Source organism: Vicugna pacos, chromosome 3, assembly GCF_048564905.1.
Source record: "Vicugna pacos chromosome 3, VicPac4, whole genome shotgun sequence".
NCBI classification, from domain to species: domain Eukaryota; kingdom Metazoa; phylum Chordata; class Mammalia; order Artiodactyla; family Camelidae; genus Vicugna; species Vicugna pacos.
Window position 1 is genome coordinate 35,800,188 of NC_132989.1, and position 18,410 is coordinate 35,818,597.

The window sequence follows — 18,410 nt, forward strand, 5'->3', positions numbered from 1 at the left end:
GCTGCTGAAGCCGGTCATGTGTGTGGAACGTAAGTCATCCAGCTTTAGTCTCCTATCGTGAACAGTTTAAAATGGTAACAGAGACAGATGAGCAGAGTTCCAACAACACATCCTCTGCTCGGATGGGGTCACCCTACCTTGCTGCACAGATGGATGAGGGAGAAGGAGCAGCAAATTCAAATTACTTACATATCTGCAGCATAAAAGGCACTCCGGGACAAGAGCCAATGTCATCTTCTTGAGTCACCACAAGGGTAGGGGGACAGAGGAAACAGGATAAAAGTCACAATTCCCACCAAGGGAACAAGCATCCCCTGTGGAAAAACTTATTCTGTGAACCAGGACAAGAAAACACAGAGGAGGCAAAGCCATGGAATGCTTTAAAAAGTTGCATTCTTCAGACCTTCACTCCACTGCCACAACTAGAGTTCCCTCTATATTCAGTGGTGTGGACGTGAGGCTCCTCATCTAGCCTGAAAATTGTCCACCACTTCTACTCCACTAGGAAGATGGGAGTTTGCCAAATTCTGAATTGGGGAAGGCCTTCAAAAAAAATTTTTTTTTTTTTTTAGAAATAAAGCACTTCATCTAATAAATTACAAAGAAGTACCACAGGAAGAATATCTCAAAAAAGAGTTTTAAATGTATTTTACTCACTTGAAACACATTGGCATGTATGGAACAGGGGAGTTCCAGGGTCTTTGAGGAATGTCTCCCACACATTTTTCAGGATAAACCTCTCAAATAAAAAAGGGTTGAGCCCTCACCCTAATATATATTTATTATACATGACATTAAAGTACTACTGCATTAATTACATACTATTTAAAATGTACACAAAAGGAAATTTAAAAGTAATATAAAAGTGAACTAATATTTAAAGCAAATTTCATTTTGTGGTATTTAATGATACAAAGAATGTTTCTGTTCTTATTAAAAATTCCAGATGATGACATTTCAGCATGAGAGTAATGTGACTGAACATGCTCTCTGAGGCTGAAACATAGTGACTGCTCTTCACTGTATGTAAGAGTGACTGAAAATTCTGTTATTTCATAATATTTGGTTTTAATGACTGCTTTTGTAAAAAGTAGTATCTCACAAAGACAAATAAATCCAACAGCTGGACTTAGTGAATCGCAACACTAATTTTTCCAATTCCATCCTCCAATAACACAAAGACTTTTTAATGAGATTCGGCCAGGAAATTCCCTTCCTTCTTGATGTCACACAGTTGTTCTTGTAGAACAACTGGAAAATGTGGCATTTATGAAAACTCTGGGTCCAAGACCCACTGAAGCTCTTCTTGTGAAAGATTTTTGAACAGGCTAGAAAATTCTGTTTCCAAGTTATAAGGGAGGTGGAGAGAAGTTTAGGTTATACACATTAATTCTGGCAACAAAATCCCATAATTATAGAAAAATTTTCAAGCATCCAGTTTTACAATGTTCTCTCCCAGGCTCATGTCCTTTCAAAAGCCACTTTCCTACCTGCTTGGGCCTTTGGTCTGAAGGGCCGGGTTAAGCGAGGGCTGCAGAACTCGCAGGAATGGGGGCAGCCATCCTCCCGCTGCCCACCATGCACCTGGGCTAGCGTCTTCTAGTTATGTCTTCCACCTGTGGTTTCTTTCCAGGGATCCTAATAAGCTATGTGTGCCTTCTGTGAGAGGTGGCTGAAAGTAGGTAATATAGCCCCCAAATCCACCTAATCAGGTACTGCAAACTGCAAAAGACTGGAATGAACAAGCAAGTGAGGGCACTGGAGTCAGGAGCCTGGTTGTGGACCCCAGGCTGCCTAATGTTTGGACTTGGGAGAGGACCAGGATCAGACTGTACGGCAATATTAACAAGCCTTAATTCACTCCTCTATCAGATAAAAAAAATCAATATAATTGCAAGCTGCATGACCACTTTCTGCACCCCAGGGGGTCACTAGGTACCCTTCACCTTGGAGACCTGCCAGGGAGACCTGCTAGTGCTCCTCTCAGGACAAGGTTCCCATACCGGCACTCTTCAAATCTCTCTCTTAACCAGCAGGTTCTTTAAAAAGTTCAAACTGATTTGCCTGCTGGTTGCTACTACTTCGTCTATGGAGGAAGATGGAGGTACTTTACAGACAGGCTTACACATGTCATTCTATACAAAATGGTCCAAATCTAAGCAGACTGACTTCAAATACCACATGATGCGGTTGAGCAAGGATGGTGGTGAGGACTGGGAAATAAGCCACGTAAAGTGGGATGCAGAGTGTCTGATCCAGAATAGGTCTGGAAAAAAATGTTTATTTTATGAATTAATGATTAAGTGAGTAAATGGATAAAAGATTCCACCAGCACTTCCAAGGGACAACATTCTGCCTCATTTTCAACATTTCTGCCTCGTATGGCCTCCAAGAGCATTTTAATTAGTCACAGATTTAGCTGAGTTGGTTAGATGGTTCCTGAAAGAATATTTTCTAATTTTCCTGGCTAAATAATTAAGATTAGGCATTAATCCCTGTGGCTCCTTGGAGTCCTAGGAATATTCTGGGATTTCAGAAGAATGAGGACAAAACAAACACGTCATATATGATCTGGATCTGAGGAAAAAAGTGTTCACTTCTCTTTATTGGATGCTTATTCTGCTCAGGAACTGGATAATGTTTCAGGTATACTAGCTCATGTAACCCTCATTAATGACTCTATGAATTATATCTTTTTATCCCCTTTTACAGAAAAGGTGACTAGTGCTCAGAAAGGTTAATGAACTCCCCCAGCTTGTACAGCAGTGAACAGAGGTTCAGGACTCTGAACCCACATCTGATGCCAGGCCACGCTCTTTCCACTCCAGCCCTCTGCTGTTGCCCGTCCACCCCAATCTGCCACTGGCTTTGAAGTCCAGGGCTCAGCTATAGCTCGAGGGCCAAATCTGGCCTGCTGCCTGCTTTGGTAAATAAAGTTTTACTGGAACACAACCCCCTCCTTGGTTTATATATCATCTACAGCAGCTTTCACACTACAGTGGCAGAGGTGAGAGGTGTGACAGACCATACAGCCCTCCTTGCTAAAAATATTTACTAGCTGATCTCTTACAGAAAAATTCTGCCTACTCCTGCCTAGTGTAGGCACTCTTGTATTTATAAACGTATCCCTTCCTGTCACAGGGACAATATACATTTCGCTTTTAATTCACTCAATTTCACCTTCCAGATTCAAGGGTCAACTCTGACTTACAACAGATCAAAAGTCTTTCTCATCAAACTGGAGCTCTTGGAAAGCCAATGGTTTGGAGTATGAAAAATCCTAAGTAATATGACAGCATTAAATCAGTTTCCTTTTTCGACTTACCAGAAGACACACGTAACACAGTTACACCATGCCAAAAATTGCCCCAAATCACTAATAACGTTGGCTCACATCACGTGTTCTAAGAAATCTGAAACTAACAGCTCTCAATTAATCTGCCCTGCTCTTTGATTGCTTGTTTATCAGATCGGGAAAGATAGATTTAATAGTGCTTGCTTAAAACAGGTCCTCTAATTGGAAACATCACAGCATTTAGCTCACTTCGTACTCCAGCAATTAAGAACAATTTGGAAAAGTGTTGTTGATTTTTTTTACACTATTGTCTCCTTGATTAGATTTCCGAAGATCCAGACAAAACAAATGACAATACTAGCTAGCACTACTGGTACCCAACAGCCAGATTACTTACTATGAGAAATGTGAGCCATCCCCATCCATTTCATCAGTGTCTTACATTTATTTCCCTGTATCCTTGTCTCTTGTGTAGGTAAGTGGCAATACCTCTTACAAAAGGCATCATTTTGCGCCTACCTTTACACGATTATCTTTTCTCCAAATAAGCCAAATCAACAGAAGAAATTATTTTTCTTGATTAAGCACCCGCATTTCTCTTGGGAGGGAACAAAACAAACAATTAATCTTTCCTTATTTGTTCTCAGAAGTCTCTGCCTCCTTAAACGCAGGCTATCCAGGTACCTGTGGCAGGCAGTCGGCAGCAATTAGGCCTGAGCAGAAAATGAATGGACTCCCGGCTGAGGGCCTAATCTGCTGAGAGTCTGTGTGAGAGGGCAAGGTTACCCCAGGAAAATTCCCCTGTTGTCGAACACGGCTCAAAATTACTACCTGACTTCAGCATAATTAACCAGGCTTGGGAATTTATATGAACTAAGTAATTGGAAAGAATTAGCAAGAGATATGTACATTAATCTTTACCAGTTACACAGTGTTTAATGAAATTAAGGGTCCTGTGCTCATTCTTGCCTTGCTTAGTTTGCACACTTTCCGTTTCACCTGTAGAACGATGAGAATGTGCCATATGAAGATTTAAAAAATATTTTTTTAGGGGGAAACTAGAAATAATCCAAAACTCAACAGCAGGCTCTTAAATAAATTATAATGTACCCAAAAGATAGGATAAAATATTACAGAGCCTTTATTAAAATTGTTTTTAAAAAGATTCTTTCTCTATTAGAGATACATACTGAAATATTTAGACATGAAAATATGATATCTTGGAGTTTTTTCCAAATAATATGGGACAGTGGGGTGAGAATATAGATGAGATAAGACTGCCCCTGAGTTGATAATGGCTGATTATCAACCATGGTGCTCGAAGATGGGTATCTGAGGTTTTACTACATTATTCTGTCTACTCTTTACATGTTGAAAATTTTCATTAAAACAGTTAAAACAGTTAAAAAAAAAAACCTTGTCTTAAGAGGAATACTTAACACATGGTAAATGTTTGTGATCTGTTTTTAAATTAAAAGAAAAGTTTATAAAGCATCACAGATGATATAACAAATATTTTTAAACATAGGATTGAAAACATGTACAGGAAAAAGACAAAAGAAGTTCACTGTAGTTTTGAGATGTCTAAATCAGGGTTTCCCAGCCTGGCCAATATTATCATTTTGGGCCAAATTCCTGTTTGTTCGGGGCTGTCAGGAGCACTGTAGGGTGTTGAGCATCCCTGAGTTCTACCTACTAGATGCTAGCAGCACCCCTATCCTCAGCCGTGGCAATCAAAAATGTTCCTTGGCATCACCAAGTGTTCCCTGTGAGGGAAAACTGTCCTGGGTTCAGAATCAGTGGTCTAAGTAGAAGAATCACAGAAAAACATTTTTACTCTTTGTATTTTTCATAACTATTGAATATATCCATATGTGCAAATCAGAACAATAGCAGACAAAACTGTTAAACTAAAAATGTATCAACCTGCAAGGAGAGAACTTTTGATGTCTGTGAAGAAATAGACCACTTCTACCACAAAATACATGACCATAAAATAGATACACAGGGGATCGTCTTTTGATTAAACTACAGTCATCAAGCTAAAGGTGAACTTCACTACAAAAGCTGGGTCTTTTAGAACTCGTGAATCCATCACACACAAATGTAATGAAATATACAACATGAATAACATTGGGTTTCCTAAAATCTTCTCTGAGTGAAAAACTGCAGTATTATTTGAGACTCAAACCCACCACAGCCACTTTAATGGAAATGATGTTTAAAGAAGAATAATGCTAGTTCAAGGTGCTAAATTTTATCAGATAAAATCATGTACTTTTTAAGATAAGTTTGAATGTGAAGAAAAAGTAATATGTGGCCTTTCTCTCCATACACATGAAATGGCATCACCAACTACCGGTTTCTAGAAGGGGCACTGAGCTGGCTTCCAAAGCTGTGGGCAGGCCTGTGTGTTCTCATCTGGAAATAACATGCAGCCGTGAGCCCTGCCAGAGCATAGCCCACTCAAGAGGAAGACTGAACCCAACACATTTGTCTTATTAACCTGGTGCTTTGGTTTAGGGCATTGAATCTTAGTTAATGACTACTGAGACTACTTTTTAAATCAGCAGAGACTGCCAAATAAGATGGCCAACATTTGATAATCCATAGGTTTACAACCCCCAAAGCTTTAGGTTTTAAGCCTGATCAAAGCTCTGGGGCCACAGTGCACTGGAGTGCATATTTCCACTCCATCCCCCTCTTTCACAAAGATTCCCTCTATGAAATTGTAAACATTTCTGAGGTTCCTAAAGCTTTTCAAATTGCCATTACTGATGTCACCCCCACTGATCTAAGCTACCTCTGAAGGCTCCTTATCCACAGTTTTGTAGATGAGGTTTCCACAAGGCTTACCTTCCTAGTGAGAGCAAGAACACATCAGAATTTTTAAAATACTGGTTTATTTCCTTGGAAGGAAAGTATACTGTGTTCTTTAAAGAAATCATATGTACGACTGGTTTTAGAAACTTAAAAAAAATTTCTGCACTAAAAATTATTTTAAATGAAGTATGTTACTTTGAGACCAATGGGAACCAGGCAAATCACTGAAAAAATACATTTGAAATTAAGCAGCACAATTCTCTGTAATTAAAATGTAAATCTTTAAAATACAATATAATGAGAAAAAAATACGTTGTCCTAAGTAATTATTTGTAGCCTTCATAGAATGTTTCAACACAAAACAGTCTTATAGAACTATCATTAAAATTAAAACTCTATAGCTCCCTGCCTACAAAAATAAAATTTAATAACAGAGACTTCTTGATTTTTTTTTTCCCTTCAGATTTTGTCAATTACTTCACCTATTATGGTGACAAACTTGTCTGCCAAATTCTGGATAAGTGGTTAGGGTTTCCCTGTATGAAAAACCAACCACTGAAACAAGGTTATAGGGTTTCCAACCACAGACAAGAGAAACAAGTATGCACAACAGAATCTGAACACACTTGCTAGCAATGATGGATTTAAGTTATTAACAGATCAAAAAGAGATGGATGGTGGTTTGCTTTTCTTAATCTACATCATCATCTAGATCTATTTAAAGATATGTGGTGCACCAACAAACTTGGTTAAGGTTTCGATAAAATCAGTAAAAATAATCTGCTCCTGTTACATTGAGTCTGTATCAATCAATAAAATCACTTGTAAGAGCAAGGTACTGTTAAGTACTGACAATCCCAGCCATTAATATTATTTAACACACTGTTCACAATCTTTAACAAGAACAAAGAACAGTTTGTCTCATGTTATAAACAGGACCTTCACAGATACCCTTACTTCTCTAGGCTTCTACAGGGGTTTTATGAAATTTAAACTGTACATCCCTCTTTCACTAATGCACCCCTCAAAAACAAATACACAAGGTCTTGTTCTTTACTGCAGGTGCAGTTCAAAGAAAGTCATTTATAAGTAGCAAAGCTGCTATTATATCACTTTTTAATCTGTGAATTAAACTCAAAACTGGAAGGACCTGGGCTATAAGGGAGAAGGTGGCCGCTGGGAGAGTGACTTCTCTGCTGTACTCTGAGTTTACTCAGCTTCGTCGAGGCCTTCACCTTGTTGGGGTGGATTAAAAGAGAAATTCCCAACTAGTCCTCGGCCAGAGCTGAATGGCTAGGAACAGATATGCATGTGTTTGACTTAACCCACAAAAAAGAAAGGTGGGAAAAAGAAGAAAATTATTTTACATCAGAGATTTTTTTCCATCTTTATAGATATCTATGGTTACATGAAGAAGAAGAATGAGAAAATTCCTTTAAGAAGTAAAACTAATTTATCATTATAATTCTAACATATCAATTAGAAACTTGTTCTACACTTAAACTTTGCAGTCCTGGCTACTCACAATCACAGCAGTTTGATATGTAGTGGTTTGCAATTTTGCTGACATAAGCAAGAGGAAGCTCCTTCTCTTGTAAATGGACATTGAAAACATTAAAAAACTGAATCTCAGTTCAGTATAATTTAGTCTGTTGTTCTCAGCTCAGTTATGCCTACCCTACAGTTTGCATGGAGTGACTGAAAAACAGAAACCAAAAAACTTTGGGGGCCTGTACAGGACTTGGATAAAAGGTCCCCCTCAAAAGAATACTAATTGCTAGTACTTTTTTAAAAAACAAAGAAAAGGAGAAAATATGTAAGTATAAAAATGGCTTTTGGCCATAAAACAGATAGTTTTAGTAATTCAAGAGTAAAATGTCAAGTTTGTAAGTGGTTTATATAGTTGTGAAAATTAGGTCCACAATACACTCTAGTATGGAAGTAAGAAAATGTGATTCATAAATGTTTTAGGGCATGCTCCAACCTTTTCCAAAATAAAGCACTATTCCAGCATTTTAGAAGCAGTTCCCACTGCATAATGGGGAAGGGGACCAAGTGTCCACAGAATCTTGTCTTCGGGAGAGTAAAGAAGCTCGTGGAAGAGAAAGGTAACAGCCCAGAAGTAGGAAAGCTGTCCTCTGAAGCACAGGGGATGATTAAAAAGGGTCAAAGGCAGACTGAGCGATTCTACCATTCTGCGAACTTCAGAACATTAAATCTACATACAAGCCATAAAATTAAAAAAAAAAAACATGTTTAGGTCACGATGTAAACTCTTTGGGGGTTATCCTGTGGGACTGCTGAAGGTCTATTTTATACCACATGTGTACAAATATAACAGCTGCTTTTTATAAACATGTATGTTTCAGTTTGGCTTGAATTGAACAGCGTTATCTGCATGGCCAGTCACCTTCTGCTACAGGTGGACTCTTCCAGAGGTTCTTTCATAACCATATTCTCACCTCTGAATAAATAGGATATAAAGTCCATTTTACTTTGGGAAGCAAACTATGTCAAATAAAATCTTATAGTCAGTAAGATAATGAAACTTGTTTTCCAAACCTCTCCATGTGTTTGGAGAATGTGTTATGGGAAAGTACGTATGTTATTCCTTGGTCACGTCTCCAGTGTAGATCTTGGCTAACCCTGAAAAGTGATTTAGCATTTAGCACTTACTAAGGCTCAGATTATCTTGGAAAGGAATCATTAGGATCTTAAAATCATTTACCTCTGTCCTGTGGGCATGCTGTGAACTCTGTAACTTAAACTTTCAGTTTGGGAGTAAATGGACATAGGAAATGAAGGTTTGCCCAAGGAAGGGTGTGCGGTACCTAAAAGGTGAGCTCCAAGTAAAGCTGCTGAAGGATACACCCCCAGGGAAAGGGAGAATGAGAAACATCCACTGTGAAGAATGGTCCTGCAGGGTAAAGGGGTGGAGAGGAAATGTCCTTTAAAAACTCATAACCCAAATTGGCCCCTTCTCAGGTTTGTAACCTAAATTAATGCCTTCTGGTGATCCAAACAAAACAAAACAAAACACTAACTAAAAAACACATAAGTCTGTGTGTGTGTAAATTCAGTTCAATCCTGGTCATAAAAAAAAAAAAATCCCAAAGAAAAAGATACCGGGAAATTGATTGCTCAGCCTAAAATTAAAAAAAAAAAAACAAACCTCAAACAAACTTAAAAACTACACACATATACTATGAAGAAACAAGGCACCATGAGCAAGAACCAGCAGAAACAACAGTCAACTTAGACCTATGAAGATACCAGTTATTACAATTATCAGACTCAAAAAATCCTCAAAAATATTATTTAAAAATCTATAAAAAATATACCTAGATACAGAATAACTATAGTAATAAAGTTCTACAGTAAAATAACACCAAAGATAAAAAGAAGATCCCAAAGGAATCAGAGAAAACTGACAGATTACTTTCAAAAGGTAAAAGACTAAATCGTTCTAACTGTATGTAAGAATTGTTTTATCAGACATTACTTTACCTCAAGAACCTGGACCATCTCATTTTGCTAAAACAATGTGGAACAGATGTGATGTTTGTGCACCAAGATTTAGTTGACAAATGCTTTACCTTACTTGACAAAAGGATATACACATGTGACTAGAAGGATACAGAAAATGCAAATACTTTTTAAAAAATTCATTGAAATTTAGTCATTGTAGTTGGTGTTTGTAAATCTAAAAATGAAAATAATCTATAATTATGCAACATTAGCCACTGTCTCCTCAATGAAACTATTAACTACCAAGGTTTTGGATTTTAACAATGCATGTCCAAAGAAAAAAGCCAGGTGCAATGTTACACTAGAACCTATTAGAGATGCATTTAAAATCTGGAATCAGTATCTATAAGATGGTTTATGTTTCATGTTCATGCACTGCAGCTGATGAACAATTAGGTGTACTGTTCAAAGGACACTGACCTTAGTTTGAGATTTGCAAATGTTAGCCACTATATATAAAAATAGATTTAAAAAACCCCAAATTTCTTCTGTATAGCACAGGGAATTATATTCAATATCTTGTAGTAACCTTTAATGAAAAAGAATATGAAGACAAATATATATATGTATATGCATGCCTGGGACATTGTGCTGTGCACCAGAAACCGACACATTGTAACTGACAGTATTGCAGTTAAAAAAAAGAAGTTGCCCTTTAAAAACCCGGAAGATTAGGACTAAGATTTTGGATTTGCTCTCTTGAAATTCTGATAAAAATTCCAATGAAGTTGTCTTTCACTATCTCTTTATTTGAATTTCTATAAATTATTCATAAAATATCTTAACTAGAAAAAACCAAACATGGCCCACTGAATTCAGATGATAGTGATAATCATTTTTCCTGGGAAAATGAGAGTTAATGCATTTAAAGAGATAAAACAGAGGTTTGAAAAATATGAGCAAAAAAACAAGGAGTATTTAAAAACAAACACATACCCAGGCTGATTAGGAAAAAAAAAAGCAAACATAACTGCCAGAAACAAAAAAATCCTACTATTACAATTTAAAATTCAGTGGATGCACTTCTACTTCCAGTAAGATGGAGTAGATATAATTTTCCCCATCCTTCGTAAGTACAACTAAACCCCCTCAACATTCCGTATAAAGCAAACATAAGAAGACTGAAAGATTGAAGGAAGCAAGGATACCTTCCAGGACCTGAGGAATGATACAGTGGCGAGTTTTATCTTTTCTCGGTTTTCATTTTGCCCCTGCCTTGGAGCAGAAAAAGCCAGCAACCAGGAAATATCAACAGATGCAGACAAATAAAGCCCCCATAAAATCCTGCTTCCTCTCAGAGAAACAGCCTAGCAAGACAAAACTTTTCAACCCTAAACCACTCTACTCCAGCCAAATACCACAGGAGACACTGTGGCCCAGCTCCCTTCATGCCAGCAAATGCCTAGTGGGAAACCTAGATTTCTACCCTTGTGAGGCTGGTAATGACGTGCTGGGGAAGTGTCAGAGAAGGCCAAAAAAGGAGCTGGGACTTTCACCCCCACCAGCCAGTAATGTGCCCCCACCTACAGAGTCCGTGTGGGGAGCTGGAACTCCCATCCTCTCAGCACTGATGAGGAGTACCCCTCCTACCCCAGGTGTCAATGACACTAAGTGAGGATTCTGGTTTTCTACCTTCACTTGGTAGTAACAAGTTGGCATCTCCTGTTCTCCACCTTCTTCTGACCGAGCAACATCAGAGAGAGCCAGCTCAAGCAGAATGTTTAAATAAGATCCAGAGTCTCGTACCATAATACAAAAATGTCTAGGATTCAACCAGAATTATTCATCATACCAAAAACCTGGAAGATCTCAAACTGCATGAAAAAGTCAATCAATAAATAAATAAATGCCAACAATGAGATGACAGAGATGTTAAAAATTATCTGACAATGATTTCAAGGCAGCCATGATAAAAATGTTTCAATGAGTAATTATGAACACATTTGAAACGAAAGAAAAAAGTAGAAAAATTCAACAAGAGAAATATAAAGCTTCTGCAGAAAATAAATGCTATATGGAAAAATCAAATGGGGTTTTATAGAATGGAAAAATCCAGTAACATAAATAAAAAGCTCACAGGAAGGGTCCAACAGCAGAATGGAAGGAACAGAGGAAAGAATCAGTCAACTGGAAGACAGAACAACAAAAATTATCTAATCTGACCAATGAAGAGAAACACTTAAAAATAAATTAATTAATTAAATAAAAGGACTTGGGGCCTTGTGGGGCTATAACAAAAAAAAAGCTAATATTCCTGTTACCAGAGTCCTGGAAGAAGAGGGGAAAGAGAAAAGGGTGAAAAATTACTTAGAGAAATAATGGCTAAAAACTTGCAAATTTGGCAAAAGAGATAAACCTATAGATTCAGGAAACTAGGAGAACTCCAAATAGGAAAAACTCAAAGAAATACACACCAAGACATATCATAATTAAACTTCTGAAAACCAATGACAAAGATAAAATCTTGAAAACAGCCATTTTAAAACAATATATTCATATAGAGGAAAAGCAATTAATATGACAACAGATTTTTAGCAGAAACCATGGAGGCCAAAACAAAGCGGCACAGTATTTTCCAAGTGCTGCAAAAACAAAAAAGAACTACTAACTAAGAGTCCTATATCCAGGTTGATCAGGCTGAAAACATTATAAAGTCTTTGTAATATTCAGGAGGAAACTAAAGATAACAGGTAACCACTAAAAGAAAAGATACAAACTGACAGAGAGGAGAAAATGGGAAGAGAAAAGGAGAGGGAAAATCTGCCACCAATCCAAAAGCAGGGAAGAAAAGAAAAAAGCTCATAAAGAGGGACTAATAAAAAGATCATGGATGGTTGCACTAAGCCCAATTACATCAGCAACCATAAAAATGTAAGTGGAAAATTTTAACATACCTCTCTTCTTATAGATCAAGCAGCCAAGCTAAGATATAAGAGATGTGCTTTAAAAACTTCATCTGATTATACATACTTCACTGCACTCAAGAATTAGAGAATACACATTCTCAAGCACATGTGGTCAATTTTCACAGATGCTTCATGCACTACTGGAAAAGTTAAAAATACAATACTCTTTGATCCAGAGCAGACTTCTGACCAAATGGAACATTATATTGTATTGTATAATTTACAAAATGAATGAGGGGTAGGCTAGTCAGGTAGATAGGGCCTTCTGAAGATAGCACTCTGCACGTCCTGTATAACAAATCAGCCCAACTCCAGCTGTGGAAATGTTTTCTTAGACCAAACTTCTTTTTTTTTCAGAGATTTATATTGGCTTCGGTTATCCTTCTTCATGAGTTTCTATGTGCTATCTCTGTTTTGCTCCCCAAACTCAATGTACACTTACTGTTCACTTCTTGTGAAAAAAGGTGAAAATATAAACAGCTGTTGTTCTTAAGTAAGAGACATAAGACATGAGTCAAGAAATGACACCTCAGTCAAGGCTTCATTCCATTGGGGGTTGATAAAGCATTCACACTCATCTAACTTCCACCTGGCTCCCACTGCATGCAAACAGAATCAGGGGGAAGAGGCAGAAGAGAAAGCGTCCTTGAACTCCTCTGAGACTTGACTGACAACCAAGCCCTCTCAGTCCCTTGACCACATCTTTCAAGCCCTGTTTCTGAGAATAGAAAATTCTAAGCTCAGTTTGAGTGTCACTGTAAACTCCTCTCTATGCCAGATGATTTTATCTGCATATTTATATCCCAAGTACAAACAACTTAAAATGTTTACACTGAGGAGTAATGGAAGTCATGTGTCAAACACACTGGGAGGAGAGAGTAAAGCTTTCTTCAGAACTAAAGCTTGAAGATATACAATGTCTGTGGACAATATGGCTTACAAATTAGAATGCATTGTTTACCTATTCCATTTAATTATAGAGAACATGCATTTTTACCCTTTGGATACAACGTCTAAAGTCTTGTTTTTGGGTTTTTTGGTTTGGTTTTGCTCCGCACTGTCGCCTGAGGCTCTGGAAGTCTCATCACTTCATATAGAGAGACTCTAGGCACATGGCCACATGTTTTCCTGTCATTTGTGGTCCCCATTTCCTTTAATCTCCACTCCCGCGGAGACGTAGTGAAGGATCCAGCCACCATGGCCCAAAGCAGAAGAACAAAAGCAGTGAAGACAGCTCTCCTCTGACGACTGAGGGCTCCACATGTCAGCTTTCCTACGTGATGCTGGAAAGACCAGTGGAACCACAGGAGGCCATGGACAGGCTCTCAGCATCTTTCTACTGGGGGAGAGTCCTGTGACTTGATCACTAAGTAAGAGCCTGGGGCGACAGCTTTCCCTCAGCTTCTAATCACCAGTCATGCAGACACGACCACCCAGAAAAGCTCTACAGAGGATATAGCATGGCTTCACACAGTCCACAGTTGTCCACCCAAACAGAATCCACTGAAGGCTGATGATGAAGGGGTCGCGAAGATAGCAATGGATGAAGACAGTCATGGCTGCTGGCTTCTCTGATGCAGCGTCTTGAATGGATAGATCATCATGGTAAACCCGTAACTCTTAGGTCAAATCCAGCTCTTCATTTTTTGAGACTCAGAACCCCACTCTACCCTATCCCTCCTCATCATGCTCACCTTAGTCATTGTCATGTGCCAGCCTCTCAAGTGAACTCAGGTGTCCTGGCTCACACAAGGTTTCTGCACCCCCTGCCCTCCTCTCAGCCGTGCCCTGCACAGTGCACTTGGGATTAATGATAACTGCCCTGAATATTCACCCGAGGCCTCTAGCCCTTTTGGTTTTGAAACTCAGAGAAGATGACACCACTCCACACTCTCCTTTTGCTTTTTCTGTCGCTTGGCAGAGAGATTACTTTGTCTTATCTTACTGAGGTAGTTACATTGCTCCTCCCAGCTGCAGAAAAGAGCATCTTATGCATTCTTTTAAAAACACACATTCTAATTTTCAGAGAAGTTGGCACTTCATCAGAGGTAATTTTTATACACTCGTTCTCAATTTGATTCCTTAGATGTATTAAGCCAGGCCCCCTGAAAATGCAGTTTCTCTCATTATCTCCCCAATACTCAAAACCAAAAGGCTGGGAATGTTATGAGGAAGCAACAGATCTTAGAGGGGAAAACAGAACAAAATTTGCAAGGTTAAACAAAAACATGGACCGACCCTCTATACAGTTTTTACTTTAAATTTTTGCTTCCCCAATCCACATAACCAATTTTAAACAGAACCTAATTAAAGCTAAAAGAACCAACCGACAACATACAGTTTTAAATCTTTTAATCTAGAATGTTTAGTTGCTTGATGTACTTTGTATCACACCCTTAAGTTCTGAGAAAAAATACTGAGATATGTGATTATTTAAGCTACATGAAATTGAGGATCGAAACACATCTTACCTGTAAATATGTTTCCAAACCTTGTCGTCGTTGTTCCAAGACTTTTGGGACCCAGTTCCGAACATGTTTAGAGGGGATTTCTGGAGTTTTAATACATTTTTTAAGCTATAAAGACAAAAACAGAAAAAAAAAAAAACCCAAAGAAAACATCTTTTAATTATAAAGACATTATTTGAGGGGAAAGCCAATAAAAAAAAAAAAGTGAACCACTGCTATTTCCAGTAAAAAAGATAAAGGAAAATATAAATACACTGTAATTGTGTCAAAAGATTCTTTATTTGGCTGTCCTAAATGTTCAGGTTTCAGGACAAGAGCTGCGTGTTCTTGGAGTTGTTATTGTGTACCATCTAGTATTCTGGACTAGAATTATTTTTTCTGTAAAATTAGAAGTTCAGTAGATGAATTATAAAGGAAATATCAAAGTTTAAAATTTCCAAAATCAACTAATACAACAAAATTTTGGTTGGAAGAAGCACTTTTCTGATGAAAAGTCCACGTATTTTTCAGATAAAAAAGCAAAATAAAATGCAGTTGTTTATAATCATCCCTGGAAATGCCATATGAACTAGACTGTATCATATGGAGAGTTTTTTAAAAGTTCTATGATTAAAAAGAACTAAAAAAATAGAGAGACTGATCCTTCCAACATCCCTAAGCATTGGGTCCAAATTCTGTTGATGAAAACTGAATGATGATTCTCATCTAAGCCCTTCTCCACAGCAGTTTTAAGGGGTTATTATATAAATTAAGGAAAATTCTATTGGAAGTTGAGTTAGAGCTGCCTGTCGCAGGCGCATCCTATCACATCCACACCTAAACTTGTGAATATTACCTTACAGAGCCAGGTACTTTGTAGATCTGATTAAATTAATTATCTTACAATGGAGAGATTATTCTAGACAACCTGGGTGGGCTCGATGTAATCATAAGGATCCTTACAAAAGGGAGGGAGGAAAGTCAGAGTAAGGGAGACTGGAAGATGCTATGTGACTGGCTTTGACGATGGAGGAAGGGTCATGAGCCCAGGTGACCTCTAGAAGCTGGAAAAGGGAAAGGAATGAATTTGCCCCTACAGTTCGTTGACACTTGATTTTAGCCCAGTGAAACTCAATTTGGATATTTGACCTTGAGAGGTATAAGATAATAAATCTGTGTTGCTTTAAGCCACGAGGTTTGTGCTAATTTGTTACAGCATCAACACACACAAAACTAATACATTATCTCTAAGATGAAATAATTTTTAATGTTCTAATTAAAAATTTGGAAAACCTACTGAATCTGATCCTTTACTACACATGCCAAGAAATAGCATAGTGATCTCTAAGAAAGTGCACACAGTTAAACCCCAGCATCCAAAACTGCAATAAAAAATTCTTCCCATACATAAGCATATATTCACCATTAACCATTCCAGGCTGAAACATGTTGCACATCATGAAAATGGAGGAGTCTTTGTGCATTTCAAAGATCTGCCCTTCTAGTTCAAGACGTTAGCCTGTCTGCCTCCTTCCTCCACACCTGAAGCGCCACTAACATAACAGTGTGAAAGTGCTAGTTGCAAACCCAAATCTAGTCTCCTTACCAACCAAATTCCTAAATTATTGGAAATACTGTATTCAGCTAAATTCAGCTTAAAAAGCGAAGAGTGTAAGACAAAAGTAATTAGAAGTCACTGAGGAAAGCTTTCTATAAGAACTCTTTTAAAGTGGAGCAAACTCAGCTGACTTGTACCTTCTGTCCTACCCCTCTTTCACCTCTTCCTGCCTAGAATGTGACCGTGATGGCTGGAGCTGCCATGACCATCTGCCACCATGAAGCAACTTGGGATGGAAGACAGGTATACAAATGACTGAACAGAAAAAAAGGAGTCAGTGCCTGAGCTCCTCCTGGAGCCACCACAAGAGCCAGGACTGCCCACCTCCAGACCTGTTTTTTAGGAGAAAAAAACTGCCCCCCTCCATCCTTATGACCAGGTTACCAGTATGTGGAATTCTGTTTCACATACCTGAATTTAATACTGGTAGACATTAAAAAAAGAAAACGCCCAAAGGGAATAGGACACAGAACAATGAAGAAAAGGGGAAGGGAGGAAGGAGTAATGACTAAGTGAAAGATTCACAAGTTTCTAAAAGACGGAAAGCAGGAGCAAGATGATGAAGAAAAGAGAGCAGAGGAAGCCGCAGCCCAGATCACTTCAGGGAGGGGGCCTGCAAAGGCTCTGGAAACCAAACTTCTCAGCAGCCTGAGAGGCTTTGTGCTCAGAACTGGCCTTAGAGGAGGAGGGAACGAGAAGAGGGATCAGCAGATGCCCCAACCTGTGCTAAAGACCACAGAGATGACTGGCAGCCCTGGGTTATCCCTAAGCATGCACACCTGCACCCCATAAGAAGGGTCACTGTTTCTAAAGAAACTGAATGGAATGTTTGGGTTGAAGGGTGGTGGCCACTTCAGTCAGTGTGGTTTTCATGGGGTCCCCCAGCTTAATATCTGGTTCACTCCCCTCATTCTCTAAAATGAAGCCCTTCTTTTGACACACCCTACAGAGGGACCAGACATATGTACCCAAGGCAGAGGAACTAAGGACAAATACCCAGAATAATTAACCTAGTTGGATGGGCCCTCAAGGATCTCTTTTATGGGAAACTAGCACTATGAAGGAGAAAGGAGAAGACAAACAGACTGAACTAATCCTAAAGGAAACAGAAAAATCAAATAACAGGAGAGATCTTTAAATTCTATTTAGTATCCACAAGAAGATTTGAGAAGTTATTGCTTCTATCAAACGAAAACAAGTTGGAAAAGAAACAAGAACAGGTTGCTATGAAAAAGAAACAATATGGGGTGGGGGTAATAGTTCAGTAGTAGAGCATGTACTTAACACTCGTGAGGTCCTGTGTTCAATACTCACTACCTCTATTTTAAAAAAAGAAAAACGGAAACAGAAAAAGAAAGATTTTGAAAATTTAAAAAAAAGACAGAAAAATTTAAAAATTAAAAGATGTAGAATATAAAATCACAGAAGTCTCTCAAAGTATAGAATAAACAAAGTGAGAGAAAAGGTAGGTGAAAAGACAAAACACAGATAGGATTAATCCAGGAGATTTACTATGAAATTAATAAGACTTTCATAAAGACTAAAAGAAATTTTCAAAGAAATTTGCAAAGAGTTAAAACATTTTATATGACCTAATATATGTCTTCAGATTAAGAACCCATTCAGTTGTCACCATGATGTATAAAAAGGGACTCATACTTACTGACATTTATCTGCTGAGATTTCAGAATATCAAGGACAAAGAGAAGATAGAGGGAAAAACATAAGGGGGCAAAAAAAAGGAAGCAGAACTCACTGGCAACTGACTTGCCATCAGCAGCAATGGGTGCTGG

The 18,410-nt window shown here is 38.2% G+C and overlaps 1 protein-coding gene across 10 annotated transcripts in view; it reads right to left on the reverse strand.

Moving 5' to 3' along the window:
- The window catches only part of SNX24 (sorting nexin 24), a 147,159-nt gene that overhangs the window by 33,085 nt on the left and 95,664 nt on the right, over positions 1-18,410 (reverse strand). For all 10 annotated transcript variants that reach the window (XM_006216498.4, XM_072957734.1, XM_031673118.2 and 7 more), the window contains one exon: positions 15,024-15,128. In XM_006216498.4, coding sequence (XP_006216560.1) covers positions 15,024-15,128 — 105 coding nt within the window. The remainder of the gene's footprint in view (positions 1-15,023; positions 15,129-18,410) is intronic.